A 19335-nucleotide genomic window follows, 5' to 3' on the forward strand; every position below is an offset into this window, starting at 1 on the left:
GTTGGGGGTGAGTATATCAAGTATTCGCACATACACATGAATATGCAATACATGTGTGTGTGTGTGTGTGTGTGTGTGTGTGTGTATGTGTATATGTGTGCAGTAAAAGTTCAGCAATCGAAAAATGGCAGGCTCATACATATGTACATGCGCCCATATATACATATGTATATATATGTACAGACACACACACACACACTCGCTCGACACAATCAATTGCAATAAGAATGTGTTGCACTCGCTGCTTTTATGCTTTTCGCCTCGCTTTGTCTCTGTGTGTGCGTGTGTGTCTGTGTGTCTGTATGTGTGCTCGTCGCTGTGTAAAATCTGTGGTCATCGACACATTGCCTTTGCGCAAATTGTGAAGGTCACAACGACAACGACAACAGCAGCGACAGCGGCAGCGGCAGCGGCAGCGACAAAGCCAATGTGGCAATGCTGGCGCTGTGAGCTTCTCCCGTTTTTTGCGCTCACTCTCTCGCTCATTTCCTCTCCTGCTCTGAGCACGAGTGCGAATGCGAGCGCCAACACCAACGCTAATGCAACAATGCGATGGTGAAGACACGAGCGAAAAACGAACGAAAGCGTACGTTGCTCTCTTCGCTGCTGCTGCTGCTGCTGTTAATGTTGGTGTTGGTGTTGGTGAGCGAATACTTTTGATTTTATTCAACGGCGCTCAGTCATTTGCTCAGCTAGTCCACCCCTCCCCCAAATCCATGCACCTCTCGTCCGGCAACTGACTGTTGAATTGGGCAACGGCAGCGCCGTTGACGCCGGATGTAAAACAAAACTTACTAAATAGCATACAAAATTACACACGTACACACATACATACAAACATACATACATACATACATACATATGTAGCCGTGTGCACTGTGAAATAGTTAGACAGCAGGCGGACAGCGCTGTGCACAGTGGGTCGCATTGGCTGCAAAATGAACTGAATTAATGCGCCAAGTTATGCTGATATATGTATGCATGTATTAACATGCCTTACAGTATTCACTTTACAGTACATTTACAGAGTTAATTTATTAACATTAGTTTTAGTTAATCTGGCAACTTTGCACTCAAATTTAACACTTTTGCCGCTTTCTCTTATGCTCCTCTTCAGTGCCCGACAACTACTATGGCAACAGTGGCACCAGCAGTGGCGGCGGCGGCGGCGGCGTCGGAGGCGTTAATCCTGGCACGCCTGGCGCGCCCAGCTATCTGACAACGTCCTACTTCAATGCGCCAGCGGCAGCGTCGTCGCAGCGCAGCGCAGCTGCCAACGGCTTTGGCACACATCAGCATCATTCCCTGCAACACCAGCAGCAGCAACAGCAGGCGCAGCACGCGCCGCAACAGCAGCAACAATTGTCACATCACCAGCAGCAGCAGCAGCAGCAACAGTTGCATCATCAGCAGCAACAGCAGCAGCAGCAACAACAACAACAGCACTCACAGTCACAGCTGGCGGCAGCGCAGCTGGCGTCAACGCACCCCCACCAGCTGCATAGTACACCACAGCACACGCATTCCACAATTGCCAATGCTGCGGCAGCGGCAGCGGCGGCGGCAGCGGCATCGGTCGTGAGCAGCAGCAGCGCCGTCGCAGCGGCCGCAATGCTCAGCGCCGGCAGCACGCAGAGCGTCATACAGCAGCCGGCGACGTCAAGCGTCAACTATGATCTCTCTTATATGCTGGAGCTGGGCGGCTTTCAGCAGCGCAAGGCGAAAAAGCCGCGTAAACCGAAGCTGGAGATGGGCGTGAAGCGGCGCAGTCGCGAGGGCTCCACCACCTACCTGTGGGAGTTTCTGTTGAAGCTGCTGCAGGATCGCGAATACTGTCCGCGCTTCATCAAGTGGACGAACCGTGAAAAGGGCGTCTTCAAGCTGGTCGACTCCAAAGCCGTCTCCCGCCTCTGGGGCATGCACAAGAACAAGCCGGACATGAACTACGAGACGATGGGCCGTGCCCTGCGCTACTATTACCAGCGCGGCATATTGGCCAAGGTGGACGGTCAGCGGCTGGTCTATCAGTTTGTCGATGTGCCCAAGGACATAGTTGAGATCGATTGCAATGGCGTCTGAGCGCGCCCAACTGCAAGCGAGAGAGAGAGAGAGCATGTAAATAGACGTAAACCTTACCGAAAGAAACGGTGGCAATAGAATGGGAGCTGAACCGGCTAGCGGCAATAGTAGAAATATACATATAAAACAGAATGATTGAGAGAGAGAGCGAGAGAGGATGAAGAGCAGAAGCATCCAAACTACATATATGCATGCATACACACGCCTGTACGGCATGTGCATATGTATGTGTGTGGTAAGCTACGTTTAATTGTTTCGATCAATGCGAGGTGGGTTTTTTTTGTACATGTTGAGTTTTTGTTAGGTCTAAGAGAGAGGACACATCAGATTTAAGCGCGGAAGAGAGTATAAATTACATAGCTGCTAGGCCTATGCATATATGTATATATGTATACACACATACATATACATATGCATAATGTATATATACATAGTAAATAATTATTATGTATACAGAGAAGCAAACATGCTAAAAAGTAAAATTCTGTAGTAATTAATGATCTATTCATTGGCTTTAGTGTTTTAATTGTAACATTTAATTATTATTACAATGCATATTGTTATTATTATTGATTATTATTATGATTATTATATTATTATTATATTATTATTATTGATTGATTGATTGATGATTGATTATCGATGAAGAGTTCTTATTGATATTTGATATGTGTATGTGAAAACTTATAGCTACGAAATACTGTATACACCTACAACAAAGCCTAGCCTAATATAACTAATACCTAACCCTTACCATTACCCTAATCCCCTCCCCCCCCCCCCCCCTCTAACTATGCCCGCTTCTCCCCTTTAGCCCAAGCCTACGCCCTACGGTTACATACACATACACTACCAGACGTAGCATACGAGTTCTACAAAGTAGTTTAAAGAGAAAATAACTGTATTTGTGTGCGTTTTCGGGCTCATTGTTTTTGTTGCTTATTTTATAAAGAGATGAGAAATATTTCATAGTTCTAATTAGGTTTATGCTTATCGATAGTTTATTTATTTAAGTGTTTCTTCTATATACCTATATATACCTATATACCCTGCCCAATATCCTAACTGGAGCCACAGTAGACACCCGTTCAGGGCGACGCGCCTAACAAATGTTGTAGCTTGTGGTCAGCAACTTTCTTGTAATTATTAACTTTTAAGTTTTGTATATTTAAAGAACAGAAAACAAACAAACTAACTAAAAACACGGAGCAGCAGAGCAACTAATTCTGTGTGGTTCACTTAGCGGAGCTGCGCGATTCAAAAGAACCAGCTCCGCAAAAATGAACCACAAGAAAAAAAATAACCATTCTTTACGAAATCAACTTGAAATACAAAACAAACAACTTTTGGTCTGAAGTTTATGTCTGAAATATATTTGTTAACGCTTTTTGTTACGTCACACTGCCACAACTCAACCAATATACAAAATAGAAAAAAAAAAAACAGTTCCAAGTTCTGCAAATGCAACACACACACTCACACACACACACAGACAGACACACAGCGACAATTTCCAAACACTGCCCAAACGTGCAATCTCTTAAATGCATAAACTAAACTAAAGTTAAACTAAAGCAAAAGTAGAAGAAAGTTAAAAGATACCAACAAACTCCTAGTTCTATTCTATTCAATATTTCTTTTATACTTATGTAGTTGCGTTCTTCTAAGTACCTTTATCATTATCCATTATCCATTATCTATTATTATTATTATTATTATTAGAGCAACAAAATGAAAGAGTTTACGTTTTTCGATTTTTGTTCAATGATTGGAAGAATGATAATGATGATGATGATGATAATGATGATGATGATAATGATAATAAACGGAAGTGAGTTTTGAGTTTAACTCTGTTCATTGTAAACATTTTTTATGATTATTTTTTATTTTTTATTATTAAAATAAAATTATTATTTCAATATGCATGCGTTTTACTTTCTTTGAAAAAATCGATAACAAAATCGATAAATCGATCAACACAAAAAGATCTTCGATCCAAAAGAACATACAAATATTTGCAACCCGTTACAAATTTGAAATCTACATATACCTCCCATTTAAAGTGCATATAAGAGATAAGTTATGAAACAATTATAGTATATATAAATATATATATTCAAAGTCTATATAGTCTATACAATACCATATTTATTCTACGAGCAGATTGAATATTTTAGATAAATTTAGACGATGCATTTTATATAGCTTAAGCCAGACATTATCATGTATTGTAGTGTAGTATGTGCTTGGGCCACACCTGTATTACGAGACGAGGCAGACGACTCAGTTTTTGAGGTTTCGATTATGAGAACGGGAGCAGCAAGTGTCTATCTAAATATATATATACTTATTATAGAGTTTAAGATGAGAATGCATAATACGAAGTTTTAACAATTTACACATAGAACAATCGAACAATACGAAAACAAAAAGATATATGTATGTGCGCAAGTGCAACGAAAATCGGTCAGATTAGCCGATAATTAACTTAGACCACAGCTTTACAACTCAAAGTCACAGCAAATAGTTTTTATTTGAAGAATTTTATATTCTCTTTTAATTCAATTGGAACTTTTTCAAGGATATAGCATCGAAATATTATGTTTTGCAAGGGTTCGAAATCTAAGATCGTGCACTGTAATTGTATATAATCAACTTCTGGACCTCATGTTTCACTTATTAGTCGTAGGATTAATCACGTATTAATACATATATATACAACAATTATATAGATGTGTGTATTTGTTGAATTGGATCGGAACCAATCGAAAACAACAAAAAAAAAAAACACATGCTGGATAAGACCAATTAAATTAAAGATTAGATTTTCAAGAAGAAGAAAGATCTGAAGAATGAGCAGAACTAAGGCGAAAACTTACTTTATTGGTACTTAAAATGAAAGTGGGAAGGAGAATTAGATTTAAGATCGAGTGAGCTAATTTATGAAGTTTGATATTGAATGCAATTCATTTTGGATTATCGGCAAAGGTCTCCATTAGCTAGTCGAAACGAGAGTTGGAGTTGGGTTGGAAACGGTTTTAGCGAATCTGTTGAAGAGATAATATGTAGTTTATATATATATATATATATACCTAATCATATGTGCAGCCATATTTAAGCACTATGCTACACAATTAAGTTTCATTTATGTATATTCTTCAGGCGATTGTAAAAAAACGTCTGCATTAAAATCAGCAAATGCGAGCCACAAATTAGAAATTAGATCGGAAAAAGAGCGGAAGATGAGATATGTAGCTGACCTAATGGGTCAACAATTAAGAAGGTAATGGTTTAATTTTAACAACAGTATAAGGAAAATGAAATTTGAAAATCTGATGGGAATAGCATAATTATTTACTGTTATGGAAACGTTAGAGTTTTAAGATTTTTAGCTAAATTTTGTATATTTTAATCTACAGATTGCTATAAAAAAATATATATACATACTTATATATTATCTGTTTTATAAATAACATAAATAAATGAGACTAAAAAACAACATCCACTTATATTATCTTAAGTATTTGTTAATATGATAACTTTGTCAAACAAGTTTGCAATTGCGGAACACGTTATGGCATATTCGTGTCAAAAAGCTAGCTGATATGGTACTCTTATTTAACATGCGCACCGCGCACGACCTCTGTTATGTTAAACTGGCACTGTTATTCATATGTTAGTTGACCGCACATGGTAAACTGCTATGGCTCTTTTATTATACCATTTAAATACTTAATTTTATGCATATACAGTAAGTTCTTGATATATCTAAAATTTAGTTTTGATTATACTTATTTAGGGTTTGAAAATTCAAAGGCTGCATTTAACAGTGTATATCGATAGTGAAAATACCACCACAATATCGCGCATCGTGGCCATGCCATTGCCGATAGTTTAGCATGGCGATATAAATGGTATCGATATGCGAATGCGATTGCGACGGCCATACTGTAAATACATATACACATACATACATTTTTTTCTTTTTGTGTCATTGTGCGTTCCAAAACCAAAATCACATTTTTGCGATGCATTTGCATTGCAAATTATAGAACAAAAATGAGGTGTTTTTGTGTGGCGAAAAGGCAATAACAACAATGATAACAATGAATTGATGTACAAGTTGCATAACGAACGTCGTCGGGGTCGTCTATGTATGTCCGTCGCTGAGCAGTCGCAATTTCCAGAAAACCACACACACACACACACTAACACACACTAGAGCACACTCAACGCCATCAAAACAGCAGAAAAAGCAGATTTTGAATGGCGTAAAAAGTGTGAAAACTACACAAATAACTAAACTAAAATCGAAATCGAGTGTGCATTTTGCTACTTTCCATAGCAAATGTGTTGTGGCAGCCGCAGCAGACGCGCAGCATTAGCAGCAGCAACAGCAGCAGCAGCCCAGCCAGCAGCGTCAGCCACCTTTCCCTCCTACACCACGCCACAAGCCAGTACAATACCAATACAAACGCATTTGCTGCTACGGCCGACAAAGAAAAACGAGACTCTGGCTCTGCTTCTTCTTCTCAATCGTACAGTTCCTACTACGACGACGACAACAACAATATTTGACTCAGCTGCCAAGCCAAAACATCTATTGAAATTAATTCAAATCGCTGTAAAACTGTGCGTGTTGTGTTGTCTCTTCGATTCGCAACGAGAAAACGGCTTGCATGTGTATTTAACAAATCGCAAAGCATCAGCAGTAAAAGCACAAGAAGAAGACGTAGTCAACGCGTGTGTGTCTGTTTGTGCGTGTGAGCCATGAGTTTGTTGGCAACGCCCGCGGGCGTCCCGAGCGCTGCCGCTCTCTCAACATCAACGGGCAGCGTCGCCGCAAGCGGCAGCAGCAGCAGCAGTAGCAGCAACAATAATAATAATAACAACAACAACAACAACAATTTACCGTTTGAGAAGGACAAAATCTGGTACTTCAGCAACGAGCAGCTGGGCAACTCGCCCAGTCGCCGCTGCGGCATCAAGTGCGACGATGAGCTGCACTACAGACAAATGACGGCGTATTTGATACAGGAGATGGGCCAGCGACTGCAGGTGTCGCAGCTGTGCATAAATACGGCAATTGTTTATATGCATCGATTCTATGCGTTCCACTCGTTCACACATTTCCATCGCAATTCCATGGCCTCGGCCAGTCTGTTCCTGGCCGCCAAGGTGGAGGAGCAGCCCCGCAAGCTGGAGCATGTGATTAGAGCGGCCAACAAGTGCCTGCCACAGACAACCGAACAGACCTATGCAGATCTCGCCCAGGAGCTCGTCTTCAATGAGAACGTACTGCTGCAGACGCTCGGCTTCGACGTGGCCATCGATCATCCGCACACGCATGTGGTGCGCACGTGCCAGCTGGTCAAAGGTAGGCACCATGCTCTAAAACAAAATATATCCCAACAATATACAAATGTCATTCCAATGCAATGGCTGCGTGCTAATTAGAGCAATTGTCAATTGATAACACTGTGATATATTTTAGCATGCAAGGATCTGGCGCAAACCTCCTACTTCTTGGCCTCAAACAGGTATGGCTAATGCATCAAAGGTATCTCTGATATTGATACCGGCATACTCCACCAAGCGTATGGTATAGACGGGCTGGTGTGTGTATGTGTGTGTGTGTGTGTGTGGGTACAGCTACAAAAAGAGTCAAAAATCATGTAGGTCATTTGAGCGCGCGCGTCCCTTTTGACAGCTTTACCTGTGCTAAGGTCATTAAATGCTGTTCCCTGTGCAAATTATCCAGCTAACAGTTGACCTTCTTATGACACCTTTTTCTTACATACTTATTACATTGTATACCCTTGCAGATGGCCGTACACGAGATGCACAGTGTGATAGGCGTTTCCCTATAAAGTGTATATATATATATGTATATCAACAATGTGATGAGCTTGGTTTGCCTTATCCGTCTGCTCATCTGTTTTCATTCCAATTCCATTCTCTCGGCTTATGATCCATCTTGATGCATCCGTATTTGTGCTATAGACAGCGCATATATATGTCAAATGGCCCGATCGGAGCTCTGTTTCATATTAGTTGCTTGAGTTTTAGTTTGTTTTCAAGAGCTTCACTATGCTTCAAGCAAATCGATCTACTATACCTCCCTCAGGAGAAATATAAGTTATTGATATGCATATTCTACACATCTGCTATGTATATGCAAGGGTATTCGTACTTCGGCTCGTCGAAGGTAAATGTTCTTGTACCTGTTTGTGTTACATGTCTTAACACGTTCATAAATTGTGATCATATTCAAATGATAATCCACAACTTGTGTATGTTTATTATGAAAACGATTTTGTGTTTCTTTTGATCGCCAAGCAAGCTTTGACATGTTTATTGAGAGCACATATTGAGTGTCCTTTAATAAAAGAAATACTTATATCATGAAAACACACTTTTCTGTTTTTTGTACTTGGAAATATGCGATTTTGAAGTTTTCAAAGTATGCTTAAGTTATTTTAATTTTAAGTAATATATAAGCATAGTATTTAGTTAAAGATTATGGCGTCTTTTGCTAAGCCGAATACTACATCCATGTCTAGTCGGGGGGTCTAATCTGTTTCCTCGCCAACTACAATATCTTGAGTTTGCAGCTCATGTCCAAAATTGGGAAGCAAATGTTTTTTTTTTATTGTGCATCTTTGTACTCGTTTGGTCTGCTCCCAAATCTGCCAGCATATACATATACACACGCACACACATGCACATGATCGCCCAAAATATGATTGAATTCGTAATACTCTAACTGCAAACAATCATTTAAAATGCACGCTTTGTCCTTGTTCGAAACTGTTAGCCTGCATCTGACCTCGATGTGCCTGCAATATCGACCCACGGTGGTTGCCTGCTTCTGCATTTACTTGGCCTGCAAATGGTCGCGCTGGGAGATACCACAATCGACTGAGGGCAAGCACTGGTTCTACTATGTGGACAAGAGCGTGTCGCTGGAGCTGCTTAAGCAGCTGACGGACGAGTTCATTGCCATTTACGAGAAGAGTCCGGCTCGGCTAAAGTCCAAGCTCAACTCGATCAAGGCAATCGCCCAGGGCGCCAGCAATCGCACGGCCACCAACAGCAAAGACAACAAGCCGAAAGAAGACTGGAAGATGAGCGAGATGATGAAGGGCTATCACTCCAACATCACGGCGCCGCCGGAGCTAATGAACGGCAACGACAGCCGCGACTCTTCGCAGTCGGCGCTGTTGCCGCCGCCGAGCATGGTGCCCTCGCAGCAGAGACGCAGCGATGGCAGTCATCAGCGTTCGTCATCGGTGGGCGGTGCTCCAGGTAACTCGTCCTCTTCTACCTCCTCCTCATCGAATCACAAGTTGCCAAACTATCCAGGCGCCCTGCCGCCCGAGGCACACGGAGGTATGTTACGCATAATACGAGGCAACAGATTGTGGTTATGTTTATAATGACCCACCCCTTTTAGATCACAAATCGAAACAACCCGGCTACAGTAGTCGTGCGCCCTCCGGCCACCAGTCGAGCTCCTCATCATCGGCGCAGCGTGGCAGCAGCGGCAGCTCTTCGGCGGGCAGCGGTCAACGCAGCTCGTCGAGCCAACCGTCTGGACGACTACCCATGCCCATGGACTATCACAAATCCTCTCGAGGCATGCCGCCCGTAGGCATGCAACCCCACGGCGGCCACAAGATGTCAACTAGTTCCAAGCCGCAGCAGCAGCCGCCGCCGCTTTTAGACAGTCGCAGCAGCAGCTCATCCGCCTCAAGTGCAGCGTCTGCAGCGGGCGTTTCCTCCAAAGATGTCAGCAAGTCGGGCAGCAATAAAATGTATCCTAATGCGCCGCCGTCCTACAGCAACAGCGGACCCAGCAATCCACTCATGTCCCGCGGCGGTTACCCGAGCAGCAGCGCAGGTGTTGGCAACAATGGTGCGCCGCCGCCACCCGCTGGATATGGCAGCTCGCATGGCTCGCATCGCAATAAATCCGTCTCGTCATCAAGCTCATCGTCATCCGTCCACAGCATGCCGCCGTACGAGCAGCAGCTGCCCTATGGCCAGAGCCAGGCAGTGCCCAACTACAATCATATGCAGCAGCAGCAGCAGCTGCCGCCGCTGGATGCAGGCGCCACCTCAATGTCGCAGCAGTCGCAGCAGCAGCTGGGCAAGAACAATTCGCTGTTCAGTCCCGAGTGGAGCGACATTAAGAAGGAACCGCAATTCAATGGACTGTTGCCTCCGCCGCCGCCAGGACCTGCCCACGACAGTCTAGGCTACAAGCTGAACAGTCATGCGCGAGATCGCGACAGCCCCAAGAAGGATCGCCTGACGCCCACCAAAAAGGACAAGCATCGCAGTACCCTGCCGCACGGCAGCAGCTCGAGCAGCACTGCCAACAAGCCCATGCTGCCGCCGCACAAGAAACCACATGGAGAGCTGCTGCCCAACGAGCTGGCGGGCCCCAGTCGCGATGTGGGCAATCTGAAGCGCGCCAACGAGATGTCCGGCAGCCAATACGGACTCAACAAGCTGGACGAGCACGACGGCAGCTTGCCGCGCGATAAGCTGCGCAAGCTGGACAACAGCGTCGGTCTGCCGGGCTACCCCAGCTATGAGGAGAAGCATGCGCCGCTGTCTATGTCGAATGGTGGCATTGAGACAACGCCCGATCTGGTGCGCACGCTACTCAAGGAGAGCCTGTGCACAACAAATGGCTCGCTGCTGAAGCCCGATGCGCTGACCATGCCCGGACTGAAGCCGCCGGCCGAGCTTTTGGAGCCGATGCCGCCGACCACTCAGCTGCACATGAAGAAGGATTCGCTGGCTGCACCCACAAATTTGATGAGCAACAATTTGTCTGCGGCACCTGCCATGGAGCTTGATGCTCTGACCAAGCTGGGCGATGCCAAGGAACTGGAGGCTGCCGGCAAGTCCGAGAAGAAAAAGAAGAAGGACAAGCACAAACACAAGGAGAAGGACAAGTCCAAGGACAAGCCGGACAAGGAGGAGCGCAAGAAACACAAAAAGGACAAGCAAAAGGAGCGCAGCAGCAAGGACACATCCATGGACTCGCTCAAATTGGTCATCAAGACGAACACGGCCACCGTCAATCCCAACGGCAGTCTCCAAGTGGGCGCCGCCGCGCCGCTCAAACTGAAGATCAGCAAGAACAAGGTGGAGCCGAACAACTATTCCTCTGCCGCAGGGCTAATGTCGATGCCAACAGCGCCTGGCTTTGGCATGGCACCACCTGCGCCGGGCACAGCTCCCCCAGCAGGCGTGCCTGCCGGTGGCCAGCAGCAGCAACCCGTGCTGCCCGGCTATGGGGGCTACAACAGCTCGTCGAACAGCACGAGCAGCAGCAGCAGCAGCAAAAAGAAACACGGCGATCGGGATCGCGACAAGGAGAGCAAGAAGAGCAAAACTCAAGACTATGCCAAGTACAATGGAGTCTCTGGCGGCGGGGCCGTTTATGCGCCTCTAGGCGGTGCTGGCGCCGCGTCCAACACGCAGGCGTCAGTCGCCAGCCTGCTGGGTCTGCCGCCGAGCATGACGACCGCGTCGTCAACGGCCAACTCCTCCACCTCCTCCGCGTCGATGGTGATGGCGCCCACAAGTGTTGCGGCTGGCCTTGTACCCGCTGCGCTGCCCATCTACAACAAGAAGTAGTCGTAGTCAACGTAGTCGTAGTCAACGTAGTCGCAAGTCGCCAGCCCCCGCAGCTCCCGAGTCGTCCCCGTTGTTCTCGCTGCAGTTAACCACGTCGTGTTTTTTTTTTTTTTCAACAAACCAACCACAAGTTTACAACCTTTGATATAGTTTGTATGTAATTGTAACCTATTAAGCATACGGTAGTCGTAATTGTTGGTGAGATGCATTAGTTGGCTAAGTTATTAATCGGAACCATTTTAGTTAAGCGCAAACCCCGCTATCAACTACCGACATCGCCGATCCCGATACCGATCCCGGTCGGGTAGTTGTGTCCCAGCATCTAATGATAATGATAATCAATCAACTCGAAGACAAGCAAAACTTCAAAAACTTTTGTACAGCATTAATTAATTTGTAATTATAACACCCACACACACACAACCACAAACACACACACGTACGTACACACACACACATATACACACCTATAGACCTATACACATACAGAGAATATTTGTAAAAGGATTATATTGTAAAAGCAACTCCTTTCGATTGCAGCAACAGCTCATCTATAGCTGAGCAGCACGGCCGTTTAGTATATAAGTTAGTAAATCAAATACCCATACAAGTGCACACACACACCCACACCTATACACACACACACACACACATTGAACTGTTGTATATAGCCACCAGAGAAACAATTTCCGCTTAGCTAAAAATACGGCCCCAAACTAATGCAAAACAAAAAAAAAAAAAACAAAAAAACGAATCGTAATTTTTGAAAAAAACATTCAATTTAAATCGAGGAGCAAATCGAGTGCCGTGCGCTTTAATTATAAATTAAAGATGCGCGCGTGCGCTGTTAAACAAATAAAAAAAAAAAAGAATAAAAACAATTTAGAAACCACTCGTAATCTAATAACACACATACAAACAAACACACGTAAATTATTTGAATTAAATAATAGTATGAGAATGAACGCCGTTAAATTATGTGAAATTAATTTTTAGTTAGCAAAGTTTTTCGTTTTTCAGTTATTTTTATTATTATGATTATTTTCATTTTATTTACAATGAATTCGCATAATTTTTAGTTTTAATGGTTGCAACAAAAACAACAACAACAACAGCAGCGAAATAAGTGTTTCAATGAAGCAAATATGTTAAAAAAAAAGAAAGAAAAAGCTGTCTTAACGTAGCTTTCAGTTGTTTTTAATTCTTAATTAAATAGCATTAAAGTGAATATGAATAATAAATTGTTGTGCAACACGAGAAAACAAAAAAGAAAACACAAAATGTGTGCGAAATTAAACGCCGTAACGTTTCGAGCATAAGTAAAACATAAAGAAACAAAAATTAAAAGCTATGAAGTATATGAAATTAAGCGAAAAGAAAAGAAACAAAACAAAAAATTATCTATATCAAAGGGCATAACTTATGTAATTTTCGACTAGAGCAAAACACAAAGAAAAACAAATTTAATCAAACGTTGCGCGTTTTACAACACTATTCGATTTCTAATAATTGCATTAAGCTATCCACAAACAAACAAAAAAATAATAACAATTTTTAAAAAATGAAACAAAAAACGTAAAGCTATGTACTAACCACACACACATACGATATACATACATATTCATATTTGGAAAATCGAAAATGTTATTTAAGTTGCGTGAAATTTCCAAAACAAATAACAAAAAAGAAAACTTTGCTATTGCTAATCTACAAAACAAAAACAAAAAAAAAAAACAAGCAACAACAGCAGCAAAAGTAATTAGGTATAAAAAAAAACACGTAATTGTACGCCGTAATTTCTATCTCTTAATTTGTTCCCCCCTCTATTTTTTAAGTTTTGTACATAGATGAAAAACAAAAATGGCATTCGGAAAGTGCGCAAATCGCGGGTTTCACTGGGAACGTTCTGCTGTTTCGAATTTGAATACTCGGAAGCGCTCATCGAAGGTCCGAATAAAAATTTCAAAACCCAAACAAAAGAACAATAAAAAAAAAAAACTTTAAAAACATAAAATAAAAAAAAAAGAAAATGTTGTTTAAGTTTATTGTACAACTTGTCAAGTGTTCATTTTTATTGAAATTAAATTTGTAGTTGAGCCAGCGTTTTAGTGGTTAATGGCTCAAACCAAAGCCATCGCTCTTAAGCCTCAGTTCGTTAAACTTATTGTCGAACCTTGACTTGTTAAATTTTCAATTTTATATAAATTAACTTAATCATAAGCCATCTTGTCCTATAAATCATGTTAAAAATTCGATTCTGTCCTGCTGTTGGCCCCAATGTGTTGCCAAATCCAGTCCAAGTAGCTGGTCACCCGCGTGAAAATGGATGGGAAACCGATCTCACAGCCCATTGAGAGCCCAAACGAGGTGATGCCAATCAAATAGTTGTTGCTGTCCTCCTTGTAGATGAGCGGGCCGCCGGAGTCGCCGTGGCAGGTGGATCTGCCGCTGCTGGTGCTCATGCAGATCATCTTTTCGGACAGGGAGCCGCCCCAGAACAACTTGCAGCGGCTGTGCGGCATCACGGGCATTGCCACATAGCGCAAGGTTGGCGACATGAAGTTGGAGCTGTCGCTGTCCCGGCCCCAGCCGGATGCATAGGCCGTGGCCTGCTCATAGCTGGAGTAGCTGCCATTCAGACCTCTGGGCAGGTCGGCAGCTCTCACCCGATCGCTGAACTCCACGAAAGTGGGCAGCTTGACGAGAGCTATGTCATTGGCCACGGTGCTGGCCGTCCAATTGGCATGCACTACGATCTGGGAGCTCGTCACGTAATAACGCTTCTGACCCGGCTCGAACCTGTCTGTAATATTGATCGCGCCCAGATAAACCGTAGCACGCTCCGCTCCATCCATGCAGTGGGCAGCCGTGAGAATCCATCGATGCGATACCAGAGTTCCGCCGCACCAGGTGCTCGCGTTGCCAAATGATACGTTCAAGCCCACCTGGTAGGGAAACTGACCCGCCTCAGCTAGATTCCCGTTTGTAATGCGATTACTGTGTTTTCCGCTGCGCGCCTGCGCCAAATGGAGGGTCATTAATATAGTTACTGCCAATAACAACTTCATCTTTCAATCAGAATCAACAAATTAATAACTGCATTAAGCATTCCCTTTGGTTTTATACCTAAGGAAACTACGTCGCAATTGAATCGAGTGCCTTATCAACAACAACTATTAAGAGCTCAACCCTCAAAAACTAAGAACCTACACATGATAAATGAACTGTGCTGTAATCCAATCAGATTACAACATGTGACTGCAAATCTTGTTCCTTATGCCAAACACAAAACAGGTGTAAATTGGAGAAAGTTTTTTAAAAAGTGCCCTACTATGCGATTCTCATGAATTCAAGGCTGGCTATTTTCATGCATTGATAGTAAGTATTATATTGACAAGTTGAAGTCTTTATCTAATCATCGTTATCTCTGAGAATAACCCTCCCCTTTCTATATCTCCTGCTATTTCTTGATATAACTCTCTACTTCTCTACTTTTTCAGGAATATGTGTTTATATGTGAAGACCGATATATTTTACCAATTAATTAATGACCAACTAATCTTCATAAATGGTAAATGTGAGTAATGGGGTAAGTGCATACATTTTTACTACAATCAGAATATTTTTTAAGACAATTCCGCCCTGAGCATAGGTTATCTACTAGTTCATACATCAGTTTAAGTGAGTTTTTAAAAAATGCAAGATGATATTAAAGAACTATAGGTTCTATATCTATATCAATATCTATATCTTGGCAACTTTATTTAAAAGCATAAATAATATCTAAAAATATCCCTTGCGTCGTCCTTGAAATTCCCCTCTAAAATACTTTATAAAGCCAACTCTGCTAACAATTATAAAGTATCCGTAAACCTCCCCTCAAATATTCCAGCCTAAGAGGAATATCATTCAAATTTAAACTATATATCTATGAACTGTACTCCGTCATCGATTATAAAATATCCCTTTCAATTTCCCACTATCTTAAGAAAGACCCAAATTTTAACTTATTGAAAACAACTCTGCTGTCGATTATAAAATATCCCTTTAAATTCCCCCTATCTTCAAAAAAGCTCCAAGCGAGTGTACATTTGTTTCGTATTCGTATTTTATTGTTTAATATCAGAAGATGGAATAGTGTTGTTTATTTGTTGACCACGCCACTGTGATCCTCGATCCAGTCCAGGTAGGCGGTGATTCTGGTGAAGACAGCTGGGTAGTTCCTCTCGCAGCCCAGAGCCAGGCCAAAGGAGGTGGCGCCAATCAAATAGTTGATGTCGCCATCCTTGTGGACCAGGGGGCCGCCGGAGTCGCCGCTGCAGGTGGACTTGCCGCCCTTGGTGCTCATACAGATGACCTTGTCGGTGATGAGGCCGGCCCAGTACTTGTTGCAGGTGCTCGACTTCATGATGGGCATCTCCACGTAGCGCAGCACGGGGGAGACGGCGTCAGCCTTGTCGCTGTCGAGACCCCAGCCGGAGGCGTAGGCCTGCTGATCCTCGTAGGTGGAGTAACGTCCATCCTTCTTGGGCAGCGTGGCGGCACGCACGCGCTCATTGAAGTCCAGTTCGGCGGGCAGCTTGATCAGCGAGATGTCGTTGACAATCTTGGCGGCATCCCAATCTTCGTGCACAATGATGCCGTGCTTCTCCACATGGATGCGCTGCTGGCCGGGCTCCTCCTCCTTGATCTTCGTAGCACCAACGTACACGGTCACCGAGTCGGCAGAGTCCGTGCAATGGGCAGCCGTTACGATCCAGCGATTGGAGATCAAGGTGCCGCCGCACCAGGCGCCCGAGTTGCCGATGGCAATGCTCAATCCCACCTGGTAGGGAAACTGGCCCTCGCGTGCCACCTCGCCGTGGGTGATGCGGCCATCCATGGGCGCTGCCACCGCGGTGGCCAGCAGAGCAGCGAATGCAACAAACAACTTCATGATCCGTATCAGTGGAACTTTCTGGCTTGTTTCACGATGAATCTATCATTTTTATACTCCGACCGACGTCAACGCAGCTGGAGCAATATCTTATCGGGGGTATCTCTTCAGACGGACCCTCGAGAAGTGGCCAGATAAGGGGCGCGTGCGCATTTTACGTATCCTGGAATATGAACTCTTTGCAGATCTCTTATTAAACTGATTAGATTCGATATTTTCGCTAGAAAATCAATCAAATTAATTGAACAAATAATTGGCAGGCGAGTATTTTTGTTTGCCGTTTCTTAAGTAAACTTATCTCGAGCAAGGGAATGAATGGACAACTCTTAAGACTAGCCACATTGCGGCTGGGTTCTACCATATTATATCTCCGTCTCAAGTGCTCTGGCAGCCATTCACAAAGCTCTTCAGACAGCGACTTCCTCCTCTCACGAATTGCGACAGTTGGCTCTGCTTAGCTCGCCTGCTAACATAAGGGTTAACGATGTTGCTTATCGAATGCGTTTGCAACTGGTTTGTGCATTGGCTAGGGATTTTCAGAAGTAAAGTCTGGACATTTAAATTCCAGACTTTGCTACACGAAAAGGTTGCACACTCTAGACTGATCTTACATCATTTGTAAGAAAATTCCCTTTATTTTAATCGGTTTTGTGTGTTTGTTAGTAGGTGTGTACGTAGATTATTTGTTATTGTTATTTGTTATTTGTATGTGTGTGTTACAAAAAAAACCCTTTTTAAATTGTGCTCTGCTATGCGATTCTCATGAATTGATATAAGGCTTCTCGAATGGATTATTCGAAATATGTGAAACATCTCTCAAATGAATTTGAACAAAGATCTTTGAGGCCGATCGGAGGGTAAAGAAAAACGAAAGTATATCGTTTTTTCTATACTGCCTAGCTCAGCAAGTTGGGACAAACATTTTATTTATATGTATATTCATATTTAGAATATATGAGAAGGCAATTAAGAACTGGCTACGGAGATAATAGGAGATAGTATCCAATATTAATGTCTTTTGCCTTCATTTAATTTGATTGATAAAACATATTTGAATAATACCTTTCGAGTAGAAGTTATTTTCCATGGAAAATTTTAGATACTCTAGCACGCGACTTGGTTGAAACCAAAACAGTTTTTAATATTTAAATGCGTAATAAGAACGGTGCTCGAAAAGATAGCGCAGTCCGACTGATGACGTTGGAGAATGCCAATGAACGTTAAGAAAGCAATCGTATATATTTATATATATTATATATTTATTATATTACAATACGCGAAACTTATCAAAGCACCAGCAAATAGATAAATAGAGAACTATTATTCAGCAAACAATTCTATCTCTGCCTCTCTCTCTCTCGCTCTCTCTCTAGAGAGACTGTGAAGTTTAGGGACTTTTGCCATATCTTAACTTTTTGGCAGATCACCAAATTGAACAAAACCAAAGATTAGTTTTTAATTTAACCGATAAGAATGGGAGAGTTACAAGAGCAGCCCGTGGCCCGTGCCACTTGACGAGCTGTACTATCACAAAAAAAAAAAAAGCGCGGCGTCATCTGCCAAGCTCTTGATTGGGCCGCTGCTATAAAAGTTGAGGGTTGGCTTGATCCAGCTCATAGTCTTCATCGAAATCAACATGAAGGTGCTTATTGTATTCGCTCTGGCCTTGGCCTATGCCTCGTGATCGGCTCTGCGCAGCCATTGGGAAATTCAGCCACGTAATGTGTTCGCGCCCGTCCTGGAAGGACCCGATGGACGCATCACCAACGGTCACGATGCCCGTGCTGACCAGTTCCCTTATCAGGCTGGTCTTTCCCTGAAGATTGGCTCCTCCTCCGCCTGGTGCGGTGGCTCTCTGATTGGCCACGAATGGATCCTGACCGCCGCTCACTGCACCGATGGGTAAATTTGGGCTGCGATTCGAGAGAATTTCCACTTATCCCTTATTCGTAATTTAGTGTCGACTCCGTCGATGTCCATTTGGGCAGCACTGACCGCAATACCCCAAAGGTTAAGCACAGCGTCAGCAAGGACCACATCATCATCCACGAGGGCTGGAACTCCAGGACTCTGTTGAACGACATCTCTCTGATCCGCATTCCTCATGTGGATTACAGCGACGCCATTCGTGCCGTCGAATTGCCCCGCGAGGAGTCCCACTACTCCAGCTACGTTGATGATGAGGTCATCGCCTCCGGCTGGGGCCGCACCTCCGACTCTTCCAGCAGCGTTGCTGCCCATTTGCAGTACGCTCACATGAAGATCATCTCGAACACATCTTGCATGAAGACCTATGGCACCACCATCCGCTCCTCCAACATCTGTGTGTCGACCCCAGCTTCCGTTTCTACCTGCAACGGCGACTCTGGCGGCCCACTGGTGCTCGCTTCCAACAAGGTTCAAATCGGTCTGACCTCCTTCGGCTCCTCTGCCGGCTGCGAGAAGGAGCTGCCAGCTGCCTTCACCCGTGTGACCAGCTACCTCGATTGGATCAAGCACCACACTGACATCTAAATAAAATCAGGAAGTGCTCGAAGTGTGATTAAATGTTCTATAAAGATTTGAAAAATTCCCTAATTTTTATTGAATAGTCCATTTCTGGGGTGGGTTTCTTTCGGGTCATGGAAAGATGATTTCCCGATTTGTTGCCCATGAATAAGAAA

At 43.6% G+C, this 19335-nt stretch overlaps 5 protein-coding genes across 6 annotated transcripts in view; 3 read left to right on the forward strand and 2 right to left on the reverse strand.

The window, feature by feature from the left end:
* Eip74EF (Ecdysone-induced protein E74) overlaps positions 1-3998 on the forward strand; it is a 44297-nt gene extending 40299 nt beyond the window's left edge. For both annotated transcript variants that reach the window (XM_032434293.2, XM_002046788.4), the window contains 2 exons: positions 1-7; positions 1118-3998. The exon at positions 1-7 is cut by the window's left edge and continues 287 nt beyond it. In XM_032434293.2, the coding sequence (XP_032290184.1) occupies positions 1-7; positions 1118-2079 (969 nt within the window). In that variant the 3' untranslated portion in view covers positions 2080-3998. The remainder of the gene's footprint in view (positions 8-1117) is intronic.
* A 2027-nt stretch (positions 3999-6025) lies between these two features.
* Positions 6026-13536, forward strand: CycT (Cyclin T). The gene is made up of 4 exons (XM_002046789.4): positions 6026-7456; positions 7574-7619; positions 8897-9471; positions 9536-13536. The coding sequence occupies exons 1-4, from the start codon at positions 6850-6852 to the stop codon at positions 11734-11736; spliced, it is 3429 nt and encodes a 1142-aa protein (XP_002046825.1). The 5' UTR covers positions 6026-6849; the 3' UTR covers positions 11737-13536.
* Positions 13537-13766: 230 nt separating this feature from the next.
* On the reverse strand, positions 13767-14811 carry LOC6623893 (brachyurin). Its single transcript, XM_002046790.3, has one exon. The coding sequence runs from the start codon at positions 14802-14804 to the stop codon at positions 13980-13982; it is 825 nt and encodes a 274-aa protein (XP_002046826.2). The 5' UTR covers positions 14805-14811; the 3' UTR covers positions 13767-13979.
* A 1011-nt stretch (positions 14812-15822) lies between these two features.
* Positions 15823-16690, reverse strand: LOC6623864 (serine protease 1). Its single transcript, XM_002046791.4, has one exon. It carries the CDS (start codon positions 16670-16672, stop codon positions 15881-15883), a length of 792 nt encoding a protein of 263 aa, XP_002046827.1. The 5' UTR covers positions 16673-16690; the 3' UTR covers positions 15823-15880.
* A 1666-nt stretch (positions 16691-18356) lies between these two features.
* LOC6623811 (serine protease 1-like) lies at positions 18357-19241 on the forward strand (the record flags this gene model as incomplete). Its single annotated transcript, XM_070207845.1, has 2 exons — positions 18357-18574; positions 18631-19241. Coding segments are annotated over 2 exons (774 nt in total), but the record flags the coding sequence as incomplete, so codon positions are not given.
* Between the last annotated feature and the right edge of the window lie 94 nt (positions 19242-19335).

Source organism: Drosophila virilis, chromosome 3, assembly GCF_030788295.1.
Source record: "Drosophila virilis strain 15010-1051.87 chromosome 3, Dvir_AGI_RSII-ME, whole genome shotgun sequence".
NCBI lineage: Eukaryota > Metazoa > Arthropoda > Insecta > Diptera > Drosophilidae > Drosophila > Drosophila virilis.

Excerpts from the sequence above, each read along its gene's own strand:
- LOC6623893 (XM_002046790.3), bottom strand. The coding sequence starts at position 14,804 with ATGAAGTTGTTATTGGCAGTAACTATATTAATGACCCTCCATTTGGCG.
- CycT (XM_002046789.4), top strand. The coding sequence starts at position 6,850 with ATGAGTTTGTTGGCAACGCCCGCGGGCGTCCCGAGCGCTGCCGCTCTC. Across the intron at positions 7,457-7,573 it reads CACGTGCCAGCTGGTCAAAG|CATGCAAGGATCTGGCGCAA; the intron begins GTAGGCACCATG and ends GATATATTTTAG. Across the intron at positions 7,620-8,896 it reads TACTTCTTGGCCTCAAACAG|CCTGCATCTGACCTCGATGT; the intron begins GTATGGCTAATG and ends CGAAACTGTTAG.
- LOC6623864 (XM_002046791.4), bottom strand. The coding sequence starts at position 16,672 with ATGAAGTTGTTTGTTGCATTCGCTGCTCTGCTGGCCACCGCGGTGGCA.